General features: G+C 48.0%; 1 protein-coding gene and 1 non-coding gene across 2 annotated transcripts; one reads left to right on the forward strand and one right to left on the reverse strand.

The window, feature by feature from the left end:
* The first annotated feature begins 3,036 nt into the window (after positions 1-3,036).
* TRNAR-UCU (transfer RNA arginine (anticodon UCU)) lies at positions 3,037-3,125 on the forward strand. The gene is given in 2 exon segments: positions 3,037-3,073; positions 3,090-3,125. It is a non-coding gene; the product is annotated as a tRNA-Arg (tRNA).
* Positions 3,126-8,242: 5,117 nt separating this feature from the next.
* GCLM (glutamate-cysteine ligase modifier subunit) lies at positions 8,243-17,751 on the reverse strand. The gene is made up of 8 exons (XM_061550422.1): positions 17,587-17,751; positions 17,039-17,380; positions 13,413-13,472; positions 13,015-13,102; positions 11,789-11,845; positions 9,956-10,158; positions 9,232-9,346; positions 8,243-8,770 (listed from the first exon to the last, which is right to left on the reverse strand). The coding sequence occupies exons 2-8, from the start codon at positions 17,174-17,176 to the stop codon at positions 8,607-8,609; spliced, it is 825 nt and encodes a 274-aa protein (XP_061406406.1). The 5' UTR covers positions 17,177-17,380; positions 17,587-17,751; the 3' UTR covers positions 8,243-8,606.
* Between the last annotated feature and the right edge of the window lie 1,748 nt (positions 17,752-19,499).

Genomic DNA, 19,499 nt, shown 5'->3' on the forward strand with positions numbered 1-19,499 from the left:
ATAAGAAAGACTTTATTGCCTGACAGAAGCACAGAGTAATGACTGATGGCCGAGTAAAGAGACGCGGCGCAATTTCGATGTAGTATTTATAAAGGGCGACCACATCTCAAGACGGTGTGTGGAGAAACGGCGGCGACATGCAGAGGAAGACGGTGCGCTCTGTGACCTGGGAAACATCGCGTGCACGGCACGGAGTGGGTGAACTTTGAATTGTGCAGAGTAAACACAGGTTGAAGGCAATTTACTGCCCAATGATGTAATAACACAACACACACAATGTCGACTTCATGCAACTAATTTAGATACGTGACGTTTGCATCAAATTATTAAATACAAAGTTTGCACATTGCCGTATGAATAGTTACTTAATGTAAACCGTTGAGTAACAACACACCCTTCAACATTCATTTAGTGATACGAAATAAACTCATTTACATTATAAAGTTAAATCATGAAATGTTTCTGATTAAAAACGCTCTTCGTCAGGCACGCTGCTACGTTGATTTCTCATCCCTGTCAACCCATTTTCAGGAGTAGCACTAGTACACTCACCACTATTACACTCACCACTATTACACTCACCACTACATACCTGACAACCCCTTATCAGTGCCCTACCTTATTACAGACCAATTCAGACCTTATAAATGCCAACGTTCATCCTACAAAGCAGGGGCGTGAGGTCAGGGGAGGCAGAGCCTCATCTGTCATACTCCAATGAAAATAGCTGTTACAAAAAGTAAAAAAAAAGAATAATCAAATCAAATAAATATAAAGATTTTCCCACTGATCTGTGTTATAAATGTCATTTCTGTACGATTCCAATCATTTTTATAGTCAAAATCGCCAAATTTGCGAAGCTCCGCTGCAAATACAGGAAGAGACGAGAGGTGAGGCAGCGACGAGCTCAGCCTCCCCTCTGATTGCGCAACCCCTCAGTAACTGGATGAAGCGCGGGCAATAAGCGCGTGCCTGTTACTATCTCAGTATGTCACCAATGTAATGTTTGTAGACCCCTTCATTTCATGTCCTCGCCTTCCATACTCCAGGTAACTTATTTTGTTGTTGTTGTTGCCCTATTAAAACGGCTGTGGCGACGTATGGACCTGAAAACTCAATTTCCCTGCAACAGGAATACGGGGTAAACCATCTGGGTCGACAGCTTTGATTTCTCATCACCAACGTCAGCTCTTCCACCCGTTCTCGCCTCTTGTTCGTCCCGTCACTTTGATCCAGAACCTGCCGTCAATAACGACCGTGGTCGAGACGCCGGCTCGCTCACGGGGTTCTCCATCGCTTCGGCGAGCACCGCGCTCAGTGCGCCTCCTGCCGGCACACGCCGAGACCGAGAAGACACCACCTGACACCTTGCACTGAAACAAACACGCGTCCATAACCACCACCACCATCGACCATGATGACCAGGGCTCGACAACTATAACAGCAAGAAGAGGCAGATTTTCTGTGAAGACGTCTACGGTACTTCATGAAAAATGTCAAACAATTTTTATGTAATTATTTTAAGAGCGACACACGCGCCGTGATTTGTAATTGCCGCATTACAAATCACCGGTGTGCTGTACTAGTATACTACACTATACACTACACTATACACCACACACTAGTGCTGTACTAGTATACTACACTATACAATACACTACTATACACTACACTATACACTAGTGCTGTACCAGTGACGAATTGGCAACGTTCTGTTTAGGTGACAACCCTCACTAGTTGGCTGTGTCGGGTGGTGGCGGGTTTAACGACACATTTATGTATTTACGCGATCTAACCCCAAAAAAAACTCTTGTATTATGGAGTCAATGTGATTGATGATGGTGTCTCTAACTTGCGTGCGTTCTCGAAACAAAAGACATCACAATCTCTAAACCAAAGACTACAATTTTCTTTTTTACTATTGTTTTCTTGTTCATGTTTTTGTTTGTTGCGGTTGCATCCAATTCAAGAGCCGAATGACTCACAGGGCTATACCAAATAAATGAACTTGAACCAAGCTAGGGCTTAGCTATCACAAATGATGGCCCAACGAAGTTGCTTATCATCATCATGTGGAACTGTATAGCAGCCAAATACTCTCAACGCGTGATGTTGATTCTAAATGTGGAGGGGAAAACCGGTGGACCCGCAGAAAAAAATCCACGCGACCACGGGGAGAGAGAGAGAGACACGCAAACTCCAAATCTACAGCAGCAGGCGTCAGGGTAGAGAATTGAACCCACGACCTCCTGCATACCAGGCGAGGTCGCTAACATCCCGTCACCGCGGCGCGCTCATCTCACGTGGTGGCCACGTGTTCCTTAGCTGTGCATCGATAGATCGATACATCGATTCTTAATTCCCGTGTTACATGCATCCAATCGGCAGTGGACGAATCGCTTATTTCGATTCGCACGTTGTACCTTATGCGGTATAGGTTTACTTGTTAGACACGTACACATTCAGACGCTGTCTCCCCGGCAGACCTGGTCTTCACCAGAGGACGGCTGCTTGCGTTGTGGCCGAAACGTCGTGAGAATTATTTTTATTATGTTTTATTTTTATTATTTTATTACTTCCCTTCTACGTGACTTTACCGAAAGAACCAAGAAGACGTACACTGCACTTCAATAACTCTCTAGCCCTTTGTCAATCCACTGCTGGATGAAGGCCTTCCCCATCTCGCACGATCCAACAAACACGCGCTCATTTGATCGCTCCATCTCCTCGGCGGAGGTGCTCTCCCCTACCACGTCCCACGCCGTTCCCCTAACAATTGCCGCCCATCCCATCAAAGCGTCTCAACCTTCCACGTTTATTGGGTGAAGAAGTGAAAGAATCAGGGGGGGGGGGGGCGATGACGTGTCCCCCCAGGAGGCCTCGACTTTACAATCCCTAGCGCAGTGTCACTGAGCTGCCCCCCCTCCCCCCCCTGTCTTGTTTACTACATCGACTCTTTAACTCCACAATGCCCGCGATTACGCAATCCGCCAGTCCGAGCACAAATAGACACCGGCCGCGGTCGTGAGACCATACGGCTCCGTGGCGCAATGGATAGCGCATTGGACTTCTAGGTTTGGAAGGCAGACATTCAAAGGTTGCGGGTTCGAGTCCCGCCGGAGTCGTTGCTTGTATTTTATTATTTTATTCTCAACGCTTTCGCGATCCAAACAAACAAAACGCGCTTCCCCAAGCGCTGCGAGACGCCCGCTGCGTTTGTGATACGCCCCGGGTGGCGAGGTGAGGGCTCAGGCGTTCGTGTCTCGTCTCCGTTCCACTTGTGTGGACTCTGACCGGTGTTTTATGTTTCCCGTGCTGTGAAAGAGAGGGCGAGGGAGGGAGGAGGAGGGCCCCCACGTGTTCGGCAAGGGGCACCCCGCCCCGAGAGTTATTCTCGGCTGGGTTGTTGCCGTAACGCACGCACGCCGATAGTCGGCGCCACGTGGTCTCGGGGTCTGGAGAGTCGTGCTGATGCTGCTGCTGCTGCTTGGTCGATGATATGAATCAATGTGGGTTTTTTGGGGGGAGGAGTTAGATTGCGTAAATGTGTTTCGTTAAACCCGCCACCACCCGACACATCCAATTAGTAAGGTTCGTCGCTTAAACAAAACGTGCCAATTCGTGTGTTCACACAAATTGGCACGTTTTGTAGTGTTTACTTCAGCACACCGGTTGTGTGTCGGAGAGTAAAAGCCACGAGCCATTTACAATTCGAGTGCTACGACGTTTCGCTGATGATTACGACTGGCTTCATCGGGCGATTAGCCAGAACACGCGTCAATCTGCTGCTTAGTCTGTTTGAATAATCCCCCAAATATCGACGAGTGGGTGAGCGTGAGCGGGTTTTGAGTGGACTGTGTGCGGCAAGATTGAGGACGAGAGGCGCCAAAGTATATTTGGTGGAGTCGGCAGCAGTTATTAGTCCCGAGTTAGAATCAATCATCGTCCCCCATCCTAGTTATTATTAACTCAGCTGGTTTACCCAGGAGGGTCTTGCTAAGTTTTCGCAGTTATAGTGCCACGTCTAATCCCAATTTAGTCATTTGCAGATCCAGTATTTTATCATTGGGATGTTTTGCCAATATAGTTCCAGTTACGTTGTATGTTAATTTGGCTTTTTCTTGGCTTACGAAAAGAAAACCGAGAACTCGGAGGATATCTGAGTGCCCGGAAGAAAACCCAAGTTGAATTGGACCAGAACATACAATGGGGAGAACATTCAAATTACACACGGAAAGACACTCCTGCTCTGAGGCACAAGCGTTGCCACAGCACCACCATGCCACCCAAAAAATAAGTTTACTAATGCTATCATCATCATAACAATTATATACATCCAAATTGTATAATCGTCATCCGTGACCAATGCTACCACTATCAAAAACAATCTGTCATTACCATAGTCCTCCAATGTCACCGTTAGGTAGTATCCAAATAGTTTTTGTATCATCACGCACCAATGTCAACACTCTCATCACTCCATCATCATCACTCCATTGACATCGACGTTTGATGAATCCAAGATGTATTGTCATCGTGAATCCGGCATTGTTACTTCCCACCAATACCACCGTTAATTCATCCTCATTATTCATTCTATTAATCAGTCATTATATATTTCACTTTAGTACCAAATTATATCGTTATCATAAAACCCTCAACATCAACATCGTCATAAAACACCACCACTATCATCATCAGCAGCAGCAGCAGTTACTCGCCAGCTCATCATCAGGGATAAAAAAAAAAAACCCTCACCATGTCACCAGCATCTCGCGACCCTGCGTTGTAAATAATCCGCTAAATACCTTCGCCCGAGATGGTTTCATCTTTCCAGTTCCTCGACGGACACGTTCAGTATTTTGGCTACCACGCGGTATTTATTCTTGGCAATCCGCCAGCGTTCCTTCCAGTCACCTACCCTGCCCAAGCACACTTTTCAGTTTGAGTTGACTCACAGATGCACCATCTGTGCCAAGCTTGCTACGTTTTAGCCTCCGGGCGCTCCGCTCGTTGTTGTGAGCGTCGCTCCTCTGCCCTCCGTTGTTGTTGTTGGAGGGCGACTGCCTCCAACTGCCCAGTAGCGTCCTTCACGAGCCTCCTCCAGAGAGGCCGATCTTGACACCGCTGATCATCGGCAATTCCAATCAGCTTCACATCCTGTACCACATCAGTCCATCCCTTGCCTTTACCGGTACAGCTATATCACACAGAGGCATTGCAGCTACCACTGAGACGACAGTCCTATGGCTTTTACGCAGATGCCAAGCGCCCCAGAGGTCGCCCGCCGAACGAGAAGAGACGGAGCGATGGAATCAGCTGGCATTACAGACACTAGGTGCGTTATTTACATCGCAGGGTCCGGAGGCATGGCGAAAGTTTGGGGGAGGTCTTCATATCGCAGCGGATTATATCATAGCTGATGATGATGACGCAAGATCAATTACCCACACAGTTATGTAACTCACCTCCATCACCCACACTCACCTTAGTCACTCACCTGGCCAAACGCAGGCACCTCCATCTCCACTTGCTGTGACCCAGTCATCCACATTGAGAGCACACCCCATCGCAATTAGGCAATCGACGAACCAACCAGCCGATCGATAGATCGATACGTGTACCTGTTGCGCAGATTAACTAAATGCTGGCCACCTCCACCTGCTGTGATCCCACTTCACACTGCCCCTGGGGTGTTCACAGCGAATGCAGCAGCAGCAAGCTGCTCGGCACGTTGCCCAACGCTCAGATGTGTTCCCCTTTGGCCCTCTCTGAACACCAACGTGCAGGGAGAGGTGGCGCTGCGGTTAGCGCATCAAGACGTGAACCCGGAGACCTGAGTTCGAATCCCGGCCACGGCTTCCATCGGTGACGAGCGATATCTGAACCGGACCTGACCACCACCACCCTCCCGTTCACCAACCCGCACTGACCAGCGTGGTGAAGTATGGTCAAATACCACCACCTCCCTGACCAGCGACACTTGCGTGGAGAGTCCTTCATCCAGCAGTGGATTTACTGACTGTGAATTAATTGATTAACGACCCCCCGTTATCACGGTCAATGTAAAACAAGTAATGAGACTGTGATTCGTAAAAACCAAGAGGTGTAAATGCGCCACGGAACCATTATTAGTTTCATCACGTGTACAGATGGCTGCTTCTGCTGGGCGCAAGGGGGCACTATGTTTTTTTTTGCCGCAGTACCGCAGCCAGATGACACTGGCGGAGGGATCTTTGCGGAGATTGTGCCATTGTGATTGGTCGGCCATTAATTGCATCGTTGATTTATTGATTAACTGCCGCACGTCATTCTGCACGCGCATCCCTGGCCATCACACATCATTGCGGCAATGCAATGCGCTGCTGTCGATCAGCTGCCACGCGTATATGCTGGCCCTATATGGAAGTTTGCCTTTCAATCAACCGGCACTGGACCGGCGTGGCGAAGTATGGCTACATGACCAGCGCAGCGTGGGGAGGGCACTCATCCAGCAGTGGATTGACAAAAGACGAAAATCTTGTGACACAACAATAACACACGAATATAATATGCAGACATCCAATGTTAAATGAGAGGACTGTGCACGTGCATTTGAATGGTCTAATTTGGACAGTCTCTGTCCACTGCTGGATCAATTACAATACAATGCATTTATGCTCCAACGAACAATGTGCTATACAGTATATATACAGCACACATGAATAGTTTGAAATCGGGTAAATTTTATTCTACTCAAAAGTATGTGGTAGGAGCATTTCAAGAATGCAATAGCGTGAGAATAAGTTTTTCCCCCTTCTAACAACAAAACAGGTGTTAAGTTCTTAAAAACCAAACTGAAACCTTTTACAAGGAATTATATCTGCATTAACCACCATACTTGTGGTCAAAATTCAAACAAAAAACACACTGATAATATATGCCTTGTCTTTGAAACTGATTGGGCCACACCAGAGACAGCTTTCTCTTGAGCCTCGTCTCAAACGGTGTAAGACCAGAGGACGCCAAAAGGCGTACAGCAATAGCATTTTCATGAATTAAAGTCCATATCAAGATATCCGTGTTAAAGCCTGTATTCAATTTGATACAGTCCATGGGCTAAACTTAATTGCGAAGGAACGGGTCTCAATATGGCTCTCACTGGCTTACATTTGGACATTCCTCTGTCAATCCACTGCTTAAGGTCTCGGCACGCCGTGGCCGGGCATGGAACGTGAGCGACCATACTTCACCACCCTGGTCAGCGCAGGTTGATGAAGGGGGCCACCTCGGACCCGTTCTGATGTCACTCGCCACTGATGTTTGTCATGACCGGGATCTGAACTCGGGTAGCCGATCGTGATGTCATGCGAGGCCAGCTTACCAGGGTTTGGTTCCGGCTCAGCATAGCAAATATCCAGTGGAAAAAAATGCACCGTAATCATGTGGATACCATGCTAGCTTGGCTCGGATGCGCCAGTGGGAAAGGGCACGTGCTATGGAGCGAACCGAGCAAGACCTCTCCACGAATGCTGGAAACCAGAGATTTCAGTCGAGAACAATATTGCCGTGAGTCCTGCTATCGCCTGATGATGCTGGTTCTAATCATCAGCGAAACGTCGTAAATGTCGTGGGTTCACTCTCAAAGCACACCGGTGTGCTTAACGAATAACTAATTGGCATGTTGTGTTTACGTGACAAATCTTACTAACTGGCTGTTAGGTGGTGGCGGATTTTACGACAAATGTATATCCACGCGATCTAACACAAATAACCTTTATTATGCACCATATTGGTCGCCAAAGGCTACGTGTTAAACGGTACAAGTGGAGTCCACATATGCTGTACAGCCTTCTCCTGGCAAGCCAGGCTATGGCACCTCGACACTCATGGGAAAAGGCGTTTCACAACATTTGTGCAATTACCAAGCACTGCCTCCAGTGCTGGATTACAGGCGTGCCATTGCCACCACGGCCTGTCACCTTCCGAAAAAATGTGTATGCCACGCGTACCTTTCCAAATAAGAGGCAGGGATCTATCGCGGACGTAGATCCACGTGGTTTCACAACAGCAATTGCCAAAGCAAGTGGCTTTTTAAGACGTTGTGATAGCTTTCACAAACGGATGTATAATTTGGCGCAGGTGTCGCAGCCCCCCATCCACAAACCAAAACCCGAAAATTATCTGTGAAATGTATATTGATAAAAAAAAATCATTCCGGTTACTGATGACCAGTAATAATGACTTGCACTGGAATCTCACATGATTAAATAACAATGGTTTAATCACAGGAGGGAAGCAAAGGGTGCAGGTAAAAAGGCAATACAAAGTTATTTTGTAGAAAAAAGTGTAAATAATGGGAAGAAGATTTGAAAAAAAAATTTGTATAGTTTAAAACGATGCGAAACTCATTTTGTTAATTTCTCCAGTAGCGATCGTTCATTGCAGAGGGCTGGTGACAGCAGCAGCTAAAGCAGGCATGGGGAACATTTTATGCATGTTTTTCTTTTTTCGTAAATCTTCGTACGCAACGACCCCAAGCAGCGAATCGTTACGGCAAGGTTTGCCGTCGCCTGTTTTGGCGAAGCTTGGCGGAGAGTTGGAGTTGCGGTGTCACTGCTCCTCACTCAGGCGTCCCTCCGTGCCTGCAGGAAATAACCCTTGGACTTGAGGACCCCGCGACACTTGATTATCACCGAGTAGCGCAGGACCCACAGAGGCGTCCACACCTCTGCCTGTTCAGGCGCCACAGTAGCCACCATGTCCTGGAAAGACTTTGTCGGTAGAATTTCTGGAATATGTTCAACGCGCACACACACACACACGTATAAATAAATATATATTTTTATTTATATAATGATGCATCAATGATAGTATTAAAATTGATTGCCACCCTCACAATACACACATAAAACATGCAGGCGATAATACATTCTGTACAATTTATACAAAAGTAGAAAACAAAAAGACATTCTCTTACATTTAGCATGATGGAGAAAACACAACTGAAGAAGACAACGCCAATGGATAATAGCAACGAAACACCAAAGTGATGATCAACATCATCAATTACTCACACAGCGCCTCCCTCGCAGTTTACATCGAGGCGACAAATCTGTACAACCGATAAATCCTCAAATCGATGCACGACTCTGAATCGAATCGCGACCATTCACTGGCACCGCCGGAGCGGACTGACGCGGCCGCTCCGGTTTGTGCGCGCCGGCAGCGAGAGAGAGAGCGACGAGGCACCTGTGGGGTCGTTGTGCGTCAGCAGCTGGATGTCGTACTCCTTGGCGAAGGCCGTCAGCTCGGGCGGCATGACGCAGCAGGAGGCCAGGTTCACCTGGTTGCTAGCCGGCTTCACCTGCGTGCGGCGCAGGGCAGGTGGCACCAAGGAAACGTGTTACCGGAGCCGTGTGCGACGGCAGGACACCCAACTTAAATAATTTCAACAGACGCTCAAAGGAATGGCGCCACCCCCGTGGTCGCCCCCGTATCCGTAGATCAAACGACTTACTCGAGACAATGGTGTATGGCAGCTAGAGCAGTTCATGCGAATGCTTCCGCAAGAGGTAACACGTTTGGCGCAACGGTCCTTCGCTGATGAGACTTGTTGAGCATTAGGGAATGATGTCGGACTAGCTGCTCTGCGCGAAGGCCACGTGAGGTGTCAAAAGCTCACTAGCAGGAGGTCATGGGACAGGCCCAGGTGTTATGAGTTAACTGACTGAGATGACCAGCAGATGCTCCACTGTGCCAACTTGCTGTGTTTTATCCACCCGTTGCTCTGGCTTTTGTTGTGAGCATCGCTCGCCAGGCCTCTGTTGTTGTTGACCGCCTCAAACTGCCCAATAGCGCCACCCACCCACCCATCCACCCACCCACCCATCCACCCATCCACCCATCCACCCATCCACCCATCCACCCATCCACCCACCCATCCACCCACCCATCCATCCACCCAGCCACCCACCTGTGCCCAGTGGTAGAGCTCCTCTAGAAGTTGGCTGTCCAGGTCGGAGGTGCCGATGGTCGCCACCTTGTGTGCGGCGATGAGGCTCTCCAGCTCGGCCCAGTAGGGGGACAGCCGGTCCGCCGTCAGCTTCTCCTCCTCAGGCAGTGGCGGCGGCGCCAGGACCACGGCGTCCAGCAGCGACACGCCCAGAGCCATGCACGCTGCGGGGCCATCGCACATCATCCATCCTCATCACAATCGTCGTCATCGCCGGATCGTCGTCACCGTCTGTCCAATCCACTGCTGGGTGAGGGCCTCCCCACGCCGTGCAGGTCGTGAAGGTTGTTTTGATCGTATCGAAAATTATAGAACTAAAAACGCAAGTGTGCAAAGAAGCATAGCGGACGTGCATGCTTGCCAGTGCACCGAGAGACAGGGAGAGGCATGCGTGGATTCGAGAAGGTAAGGCAGGATAATGACACAAGTAGGGACATTGGCAAGTGGTCTAGTGTAACGGACGGAGTGTCGGCCAACGAATGGAACGAGTCTGAGCACACTTTAACACGTAGGCTGTCGCGCCCAATATTATCCACAAAAGGTTTTTGGGTTAGATCACGTAAATATTAGTTACTAGTTCAGCACACCGGCGCGTTGGAGAGTAAACCGACAATATTTACAATTCCAACTAATTTGCCGTGTCGGGTGGTGGCGGGCTTAACGACACATTTACGTGATCTTCCCCAAAAACCTCTATTCCGGATCTGAGATCACGTCCACCAAGGTGATGGAGCAGTGAAGAAACAAGCTCACGTCCAGATGCTTGATGGCTTAATACACCACAGGATAACGAGGTGGCGGGAACTTTGTGGTGGCCTCAATCCAGCTGTGGATTGACCATGGCCGATGATGATGATGATGATACCACGGAAGCTCACTTTGCAGTATGAAGAAGGAATTAGCTCCTCTGGTTTGCTCCAGGATATACACCAGCAACAAATGTGTTTTTCACATCAATGGGTTTTAACCAACATCTCTGGATGCCTCACTTGTTACCGATTTTTCTGTTAAAGCAATAAAAGCATCTGGAACTAAGGCACAGGATGGAATTTAGTCTTATGGAAAAATACTAGGCACAGATGTAATTAAAGTTGAATGGACTGTGCCACTCCCATGACACTCCTCAGATGCCATTGTCTTCCACCAGGATGGACGAGCCAATTAATCCCGGAATCTTGACCGATAAGTGAGAAAAGCCTCTGGGTTATATCAACATAAGTCAAATTCCTGGTCAGCGGCAATTATGGCCTAAAACGCTGTCGTCTGATCTCCTGTCTCTGAGATTTAAGCCACCAAAATTGAAGTATCACTGTGGTTGTGTAGATTTTCTGTGCTGATGTACTTTGATTTCCATACAATTAAATTTTTCATGTGCAGGCACCAGGTGGATTATTAAATCCCAAAACCGTGGTAGTGGCTTAAGGAGGCTTTCGCCAAGCTGTGGCTTGAGCCATGGCTTATAATAATGAAAAACAAATAGTGATCACGCCTTTTGTAAATCCACTCCTGGATAAAGGGCTCTCACCATGCCAGTTGCAGGTGTTGCTTGACCATACTTCACCACGCTGGTCAGTGTGGGATGGTGAAGTGGTGGAACATGACCGGCTGAGATGTCACTCGCCACTGATGTTAGCCAATGGCTGGGAATCAGATTCAAAGCGCAGTGTGCCAACTACTGCGCCACGGCTCCGCAATGACCCACATCATTTGTATTGTTCAGCCGCAGGTGGCTGGCGAGCTGCACGAGAGCACATAAATTTGAATGGATGGGAAGAGAGGGCTTTTCCGCTGTACCTTTCTCCACGGCCGGCTTAATGACTTGCGCATCGCCTCCCAGCAAAAATATCTTGGCTGCCAGAGAGAGAATGAACAGGGGAGTCAGCGGAAACAAGAGTAACTGGAGGTTTACCAAGATAAATTAATTCAGACAATCCAGGACACCTAAGTGCTCGCCAAAAGAATTAGAAGTTACCACTTGTCAGCCTCCAAATACAGCTGGACGAAAAATTGCCCTGGTGCCAACACAAACCTTGCGCACGAGGTCAGGAATGCATGAAAAAAAAATTCCCTTCCGCTTATCATGCCCCACCCAATTCGCCGGTCCAAAAATGCCTTAGTCTACTTAGCAACAAAGCAAATAAAGAATTCCACGTTACATTAGTATTGTAACCCTCTTTGTTTTTTATTCCGCTGCTAGTGTTGGAGAATAACCCGTTGAAGAAGATATCACAGAACATGCATTCTCGATGATCGGTGACCGACTATTTTTCTCCTTCTTCACACACAGTAGTGAACAGATTTTTCACACGCTCTGCTACAGAGAAATGCTTATTGCATAACAGTTATAACCATATATTACCATTCTTAGAGCTGGGATTGAGCCAAGTTAATTGAAAAATCAAACAAATGAATCATGCAATAATTAATTGGAAAATGAGCTGAGCACACCAATTAATTACACCCGATGAGAAGGTTTAAAAACGGGAGGCTAACTACTCAGTGGTCTGAGTCGCCTAGAAACCAGGATTGACAAGTGACTTTAAGCCAAAAAAACAACAATATTTAAAAAACGTTAAACGATTCCCTGGAAATTATGAGTCTGACCAGGTGGCTCAGCGGTACAGCAAGCGGCTAGCAATCGGAAGGTTGCGAGTTGCAATCCTCGCTAGGGGTTGACTCAGTCTATCATCCCTCTGGGTCGATAAAATTTGTACTATAACGTGAGGCTGGTCAACAGCGGTTGTCATATGGATCGACTCGCTCCCAGAATAGGAAATTGTAATTTCCACCACTGGCTCACGACTCCAAATAGGAGATGAGCTAGAACAGAGTACATGATAACAAATGCACTCTGTATAAAAAAATGACTTCACTTTATGAATTTAGGAAGGGGGGGGGGGGGGCTGAACCTTCAGCAGCAGGGGGCTCAGCACCACCCCCGCCCCGCCTCGACATTCCTGGGCTGATATATCCCCCAAAGGAGGGACCCCACCCCTCCATTAACACCGACGTGGCCGTACCGGTTATTTTCAAATCGTCACGATCCTCCGCACTGATCTTCTCCGTGCCCGGGCATACGCAAACATCCTGGGCCAGGTACGAAGGCGACTGATCGCGAGCGAAAGGATAAAGAGACACGCGCACATGCGTCGGGGGTCGCAAAACAAAACATGGAGCGGAATAGGGGCAGGGTGTGCATCAAGAGAACTGACGAGAGACGATGGACAAAATGTCATAGATTTAAAACGTGCCATTAATGTGCTTGCTAAGCATGTGTCGGCTGACACCCTGAGCAACCCTTGCAAATGAGAGGATTCTGTCTGAATGTAAATTCCAGCTGAAACACTGGAATTAGTAAATAAGCACAACTAACTACAGACTGGAGACCGTGTCGTGATGGATGTCTTGGGGTGCTTACCTCTCCCCCGTCGAGCTTTGAAGCCCAATCGGATAATGTGCTCCTCACACAGTCCACCAGCTGCAGAAGGAGAGGGGGAGGATATCGTTAACGCAAACATTTACACAAAAGGAGGACACGAGTCTGGGATTTGTAACAAGGGTTTCCATTGCTGGCCTTGGGGACTCCGATACATCCTTGCCTTATGAATCAGCCAATCCCTTGCATTCATTCATTTATTCAAGCGGAGACCAGCTGCATTCATTCAATACTATAAGGCATCCAGGCGTGCGTCTGATAATTCAGTTTATCGTAAGTTTGGTAGAAAGCTGGACGTAAGTTGAGGGCCGTTACGTTTTCCGACATCGGAAGCCAATTTCACATTTTAACAAAGATGGTGTAATGGTAGGGCAGGATATTAACAAGCTGCTCAAAGGGTTGCATTGATGCATCACTTAATCGATTACATTGGATCTTCACGCTCACATCACATGCAGCGAATCACGCATGGGAATGGAGAATTTCCAAGTCCTTTATGTTGTAAGCTATGGGTTTACTTGACCTATCCACTGCTGGATGAAGGTCTCAGCAAGCCATTGCCCCTCTATCATGGTTCCGCAGTGCGACAATCCATCCGACTCCATCTCATCCCTTTGTCTCCACAGCGGATGCCCTCTGGGGTGTCTTGGCTCCATTGGCTGCCACTCTGTCATTAGTCTCGACCACCAGCTCATCGTCCCTTCTCGCGATGACGTGTCCTGCCAAAGCCCACTCACTTTTCTTAACTTTCAATAAAAAATCTTGACTTAAAGCTTGTGAGATGGGCACCACGGTGGTGAGATGTTAACTACCTCGCCTGGTACACAGGAAGTCATGGGTTCGATCCTGACCCTGATGCCTGCTGTATATTTGGAGTTTGCATGTCTCTCCCTCCCGACGGACGGTGTTTTTTTAAATCCAGGTCTTCCAATTTTGACCTCCATATTTAGAAACACATTTTGGGATTATTTGGTTACGACTATAAATTCCGACATACGATATAAGTGACTTCTATGAGCCGTCATGTGTGGCTAGGTCGCCTCTGAAAAAGAGCTGCGTGGGCTTTACCTGTTCAGCTGTCAATATGATGTCTAGAACTTGCATTTGTTCTGCGATCCCTGCCTTCCTCTTTTTGTCTCTCGGTGTAATTCCAAGCAAGCACCTCTCCCTACTTCTTAACGCACATTTCAGTTTTTGTTCCACGAAAGGAACGTACCGATGTGCCCAAAGGCAAGTGTTCAATTGGTGCGTATACACCTTTTGTCGTATGGGTGAGGAGCAGTGGTTAGTGGTTAGCACAATGGGCCGCAAATGTGGTTGTCAGAGTTCGATCCCCTGCTACGGCTACCATCAGTGGCGGCTGGTATATGACCAGCGTGGTGCAGTATGCTCAAACAAATCCCATGATTGACACCGCTGTTTGGAGGCCTCTGTCCAGCGGTGGCTTGACAAAGGACTGAAAATTACTATCGTTATTATTGTGACATATGAATAAAATCCACGGACAATGACTCACTTCACTCATGACCATCAGTATGCATTGGGTGTAGGGCAGATGTGTATATATCTACGCATGTTGAACTTCTTTCGTCCCATACGTAACCAACCGTACTAATCGGAGCTAAGGACAAGAAACTAAACACAAAAAGCAGCGTGTATGCCATGTATTTCTCTCTGTTCAATGCAGACAAGCGAAGCGAGCATATTACACACACACAGTAATGTGGAGGAGTATTGATCACTGTGGTCGTTAAAAGTATTTTTTTTATTCACTGTACAGTAATTCGAAATTAATCTTGAGCTTCCCAAGCTTGAAAACGCCGCCCTTTAGCAAGCGCTGCCCGTACTTGCCACTGTTGATTAAAATCCCCAGGTCCGGCTTCCCTCGAAAGCGTTCTACCTGACCCACCCACCAAGTTGCATTGTGCATCATTGAGGTGACTCAGCATGACAAGTAGCTTTCAGTGAACCTACGCCTTCCATGACTAAGCAGTTTGCCAAGCTGACAGATGCGGAGGATGATGCAACGAATGCAGGCGCATGCAGTGCAAGTGGTTTCGTATTTAAATAAGTAACAAAACATCGCTTGCGAGGCAACAAAAATCGGGGCACATTGGAGGGCAGAAGTCAACCGTCAGAAATCCAACGAAAAATTCAAAAGCGTAACCCGATTATATTTCGGACTGACGGCATAACTAGCTCTGCTTATGAGGCCAGACAAGTCTGATTAACAGTGCAGGAGATCAACACTGGTTCAACAGGGCTGTCTATAGTCACGAATGGCCATAAAATAATTTTTTGGTTACTTACATGCAGCTGCTAACATGACATTTTTTCCCCCATGCTTCTCAGTGTCCTATTTGTTTTAATGTATAACATTGCCGGAAAACAATGAGTAACAATATCGTGTTCGGAGGGCTTAATTCACCCGAGTCTTGCCAGGTGAGGAACCCATATGTCAGAGCCCAGCACACCACATCCAGTATACCTGACGCTATGGCTTCGGCTACTTGCCATGTGACCTACTCCGGGGTCACCGTAAATAAATGAAGCTCTGCGTGTGATTAAGTGAGCATCAATTACCATAAATGACCATGGCACAATCAGTCACGAAAGACTTCCCACGAGACCATTACCTCTTTACTATGGATGGCCAAGATTCACCGTAAATGAACCGGGAGTCCTCTCTATGATTGTCAGCATGAGCCATCACACATCGCCTGGCCACTATAACCAAGCACACGACCTGTACTCCATAAGCATTTCGGATTGAGACACTGTTTGCAGATCATAAGCCAACATAAACGCAGACCAGATTGAGACAGACCCAGACCAGAGCTCTGATATGTTCCTGACACACTTGACTCACACCCCAACTAGACTCAATCTTAATCAGACTTAGAACCAAACGAACCCCAAACCAAGAAAAACACCAGACTTCACACAGATCCAAAAGTAGACTTCTTAATTCGAAACACAATAAGACCAACGGATAAAACCAACTCCGTCTTTAGATCACTCACATCGAAACCAGACCAATGCATATACCCAAACCTTGCACAGACCACACACCTAGACTCAGACCTAGATGAAGACCAGACGAGACCAGACCCAGAACCAAGGCCGTAATTATAATATATATTGGGGGGGGGGGGGGGGGGGACACACACCCCCCCCCCCCAATATTCAAATATGCAAAAAATGTCCCCCCTAAAATATCTGGACTTTTTTCATATAAATCAATGCATAGATTTATGTTCATATGGTTGTGGTTTTATGAGTGTACTTTTTTAATCCCTAATCTCAAACATTCCATACAATGAAACAAGAAATGGTAAAGAAGTAAAAACATAGCGATGTAATACAATACACTATTAGACATTATTGTAATAAATAAATAAAAAGTCCATCCCATGTGTTAGTGAATATTTTAATATTTTAGGCAGGAAATGGCAGAAAATGAGTTTTCAAATTTAGATTTTTTTTTTCTGGGTTGGGACCCCCAAACCCCTGGAAGATTTGCCCCCCGCCAATGTTGACTCCATGGCTAGGGCTTTGCCGGTCTCAGAAAAGCGACTCGAATGCGTGCAGACCCGTTGCAGACTCACCTCCTCGCTGGGGGAAGAGCCGTACTTGTTCCTGAGCGCGCCCCGGTTCACCACGTTGCCCGTGTGCACGGTGAGGGCGCGGGCGGCGGTCAGCGCAGAGCCACGGGAACCCCGGCCGCAGGCAGTGACAGCAGACATGATGCTGATGCTGCTGGTGGTGGTTGTTGTTGTGGACAGCAGGCCAGGAGGTCGGTTGAGTGGATAAGGAGGAGCGGTGCGGCGGATAAGTGGAACGAGGTGAGAGATAAGCGGAAGGCAGGAAGGGCGGCGAGTAAGTCGGGGTGAGCAAGACAGCCCCCGGGCTCTGACTGTAGCGGAGGTGACCCACAGTCGGGACTCAACCTACAGACGTCGGGCGAAGGCAAGGGAGCGAAGGGGCGAAAGCAAAGCAGGTGGAGGGGCTCAGTGTCCACTGCACCCAACGCCACCAGCAGCAGCAGCAGCACCAGACGAGCAGCGGAGAGTGCGACACATTGCTGATGAGGCAGAGTGAGGAAGCGGCAGGTTCCACCACGTGGGTCGCAAGGAGGAGGGGGGGGAGGAGGTACCGGATGTGCAGGAGAGTGCGGCGGAGGCTCGAGTCTGCGAGGTGCGTGCCTGGAGCAAGCCACTTCCTTCTCGTGCTTCTTCCCCGAGAGCCAAAGCCGCTCGTCGTCAATGGGCGAGGGGGCTGGGGGTGCTGAGCATGGGCCGAGGGGGCAAGGCAAGGGCAGGGCTGTCGGGCCGAGGAGAGGGAAGGGCTATAAGGGAGGCGTGGTCAATGGGCCCGGTGGGGTTGGTCACGCCCCCCTTCCTTTCGCGAGCCAATCAGAGGGCGTGCTCCCTCGAGGGGGCGTGGTTAATGCCATATAAGGGTAAAGCGTCGCGGCTTCCGGCAAGTGGGTAACTGTTTACATAGGGCGTGAGTCGTGAGCACGTGGGTGTAGCGAGCAGCAGGGGCTGGCTTACTCCGAGGCATTGCTTCCCATGCCCATTCATCGTGTAACGTATCCCCATGTCTCTGATTTACTGGATTATAAGAAGCACTTTCCACCCCCGTCCCTATCCACCGTATTTTAAAGCAATAGGTGGGGTATTGCTCCGTCGCCCATTCACCGTGTAACGTATCCCATGTGTCTGATTCACTCACCGTATTCTCTGGATTATACTGGTAGGAACCTCCTGGTTACGCCAGCCCACAGGGGATTATTGTGTCCGTCCGTCGTGCAGGGAGGGGCTGGGTGGGGTGGGGCTGGTCACCCCGTGGTGCCCTTATAAAACTCAACGTTTAACCTACTCACGCCAGCTTGTGCCCGCCCTCAGTTGGGCATATTTGCGGAATACACCACGCCGCCGTTGACCCTGGCCATTGACCGAGCAACCCAACGTTCCTACCAGCTGTCTCCGCAGGAATGTGTTAATAAAAAATTGGCATATGTAGTAAATACATCATTTAGACGATTGTAAATCCACTGCTGGATGAAGGACCCTCCCATGCTGTGTTAAGAATAGGGGTTGTTTGAGCATACTCTGTACTTTATAAATAACGCTGGTCAAGTGAATGTGGCTGGAGGGTTGTTTGATAAAGGCAATCTGCTAACCGCTTTGCCCTGCAGAGAATGTAATATTAAGCCTTGGTTAACCATTGCTGTTTGCAATTTTTTGACTCCTCGCGTGAATGTTTTTGTTCTGATTGCTGTTTCCATACTCCATTGCTCTACTTTTGTTTGTTGTTTTTACTTTTATAATTTCGCTTACCCAGGTCACTCTTGCAAAACGAGACTCATCCGGGTCTCTTTACGTCTGACTTTGTGAAACAAATTTCATTTAGCGAGGCGGTGGTGGCTATTTTAAAATAAGAAAAATTCAATGCAGGACCCTACTGAAAAAGAGTCATTGGAATGAGTGTGGCTTTCTTGAATAAATACGTAATTATTATGCATTTGGAACTTACTTGACTGGTTTAGATGTCCACTCCCCAGTGCTTTTAGGCACGCGTGGCAATCAAACGTTGGGAGCCAGGTTAATATCGAGAATATCGGTTGCTATTGTTTTTTTACGATAAAAAGGAGTTTTCACCTTCCGATATGAAAATAATTGTACGGGTCGTAACAGAACCATCTTCATAAACAAAATGTAATGATAATTGCTTTACGCCCATTTCAAACTTGCACTTTCACAGGATTCACACTCACACAGCCACTTCGCGCGCCGACTACCCCTCGGTTGCGGCTCTGCGATTTCCCCATGAACATGCTAATCCCCAATTAACATGCTAATCCCCAATTAACATGCTAATCTCTCATGAACATGCTAATTTTCACCTGGCAGCCCTTTGGTGGAAAACCAACCATTGGCTGCTGACATTTGGGCTACTCCCATTTCAAACCCTTATAGATAAAAACTTGATTTGCCTATGGAAGCTCACCCCCCCCACCCCCCTTTTCCTGAAGACCGTTTGTGTTGTGATCGAAACGTCGTA

The sequence above is a fragment of the Lethenteron reissneri genome, chromosome 12 (genome assembly GCF_015708825.2).
Source record: "Lethenteron reissneri isolate LAM-NWPU_2019-01 chromosome 12, ASM1570882v1, whole genome shotgun sequence".
NCBI classification, from domain to species: domain Eukaryota; kingdom Metazoa; phylum Chordata; class Hyperoartia; order Petromyzontiformes; family Petromyzontidae; genus Lethenteron; species Lethenteron reissneri.

What these genes read in the sequence shown, in the direction of transcription:
- GCLM (XM_061550422.1), bottom strand. Translation starts at nt 17,176, where the DNA reads ATGTCTGCTGTCACTGCCTGCGGCCGGGGTTCCCGTGGCTCTGCGCTG. An exon ending in GCTCTTCCCCCAGCGAGGAG is followed by an intron (nt 13,473 to 17,038) that starts GTGAGTCTGCAA and finishes CTCCTTCTGCAG; the next exon opens with CTGGTGGACTGTGTGAGGAG. An exon ending in CAAAGCTCGACGGGGGAGAG is followed by an intron (nt 13,103 to 13,412) that starts GTAAGCACCCCA and finishes GCTCGCGATCAG; the next exon opens with TCGCCTTCGTACCTGGCCCA.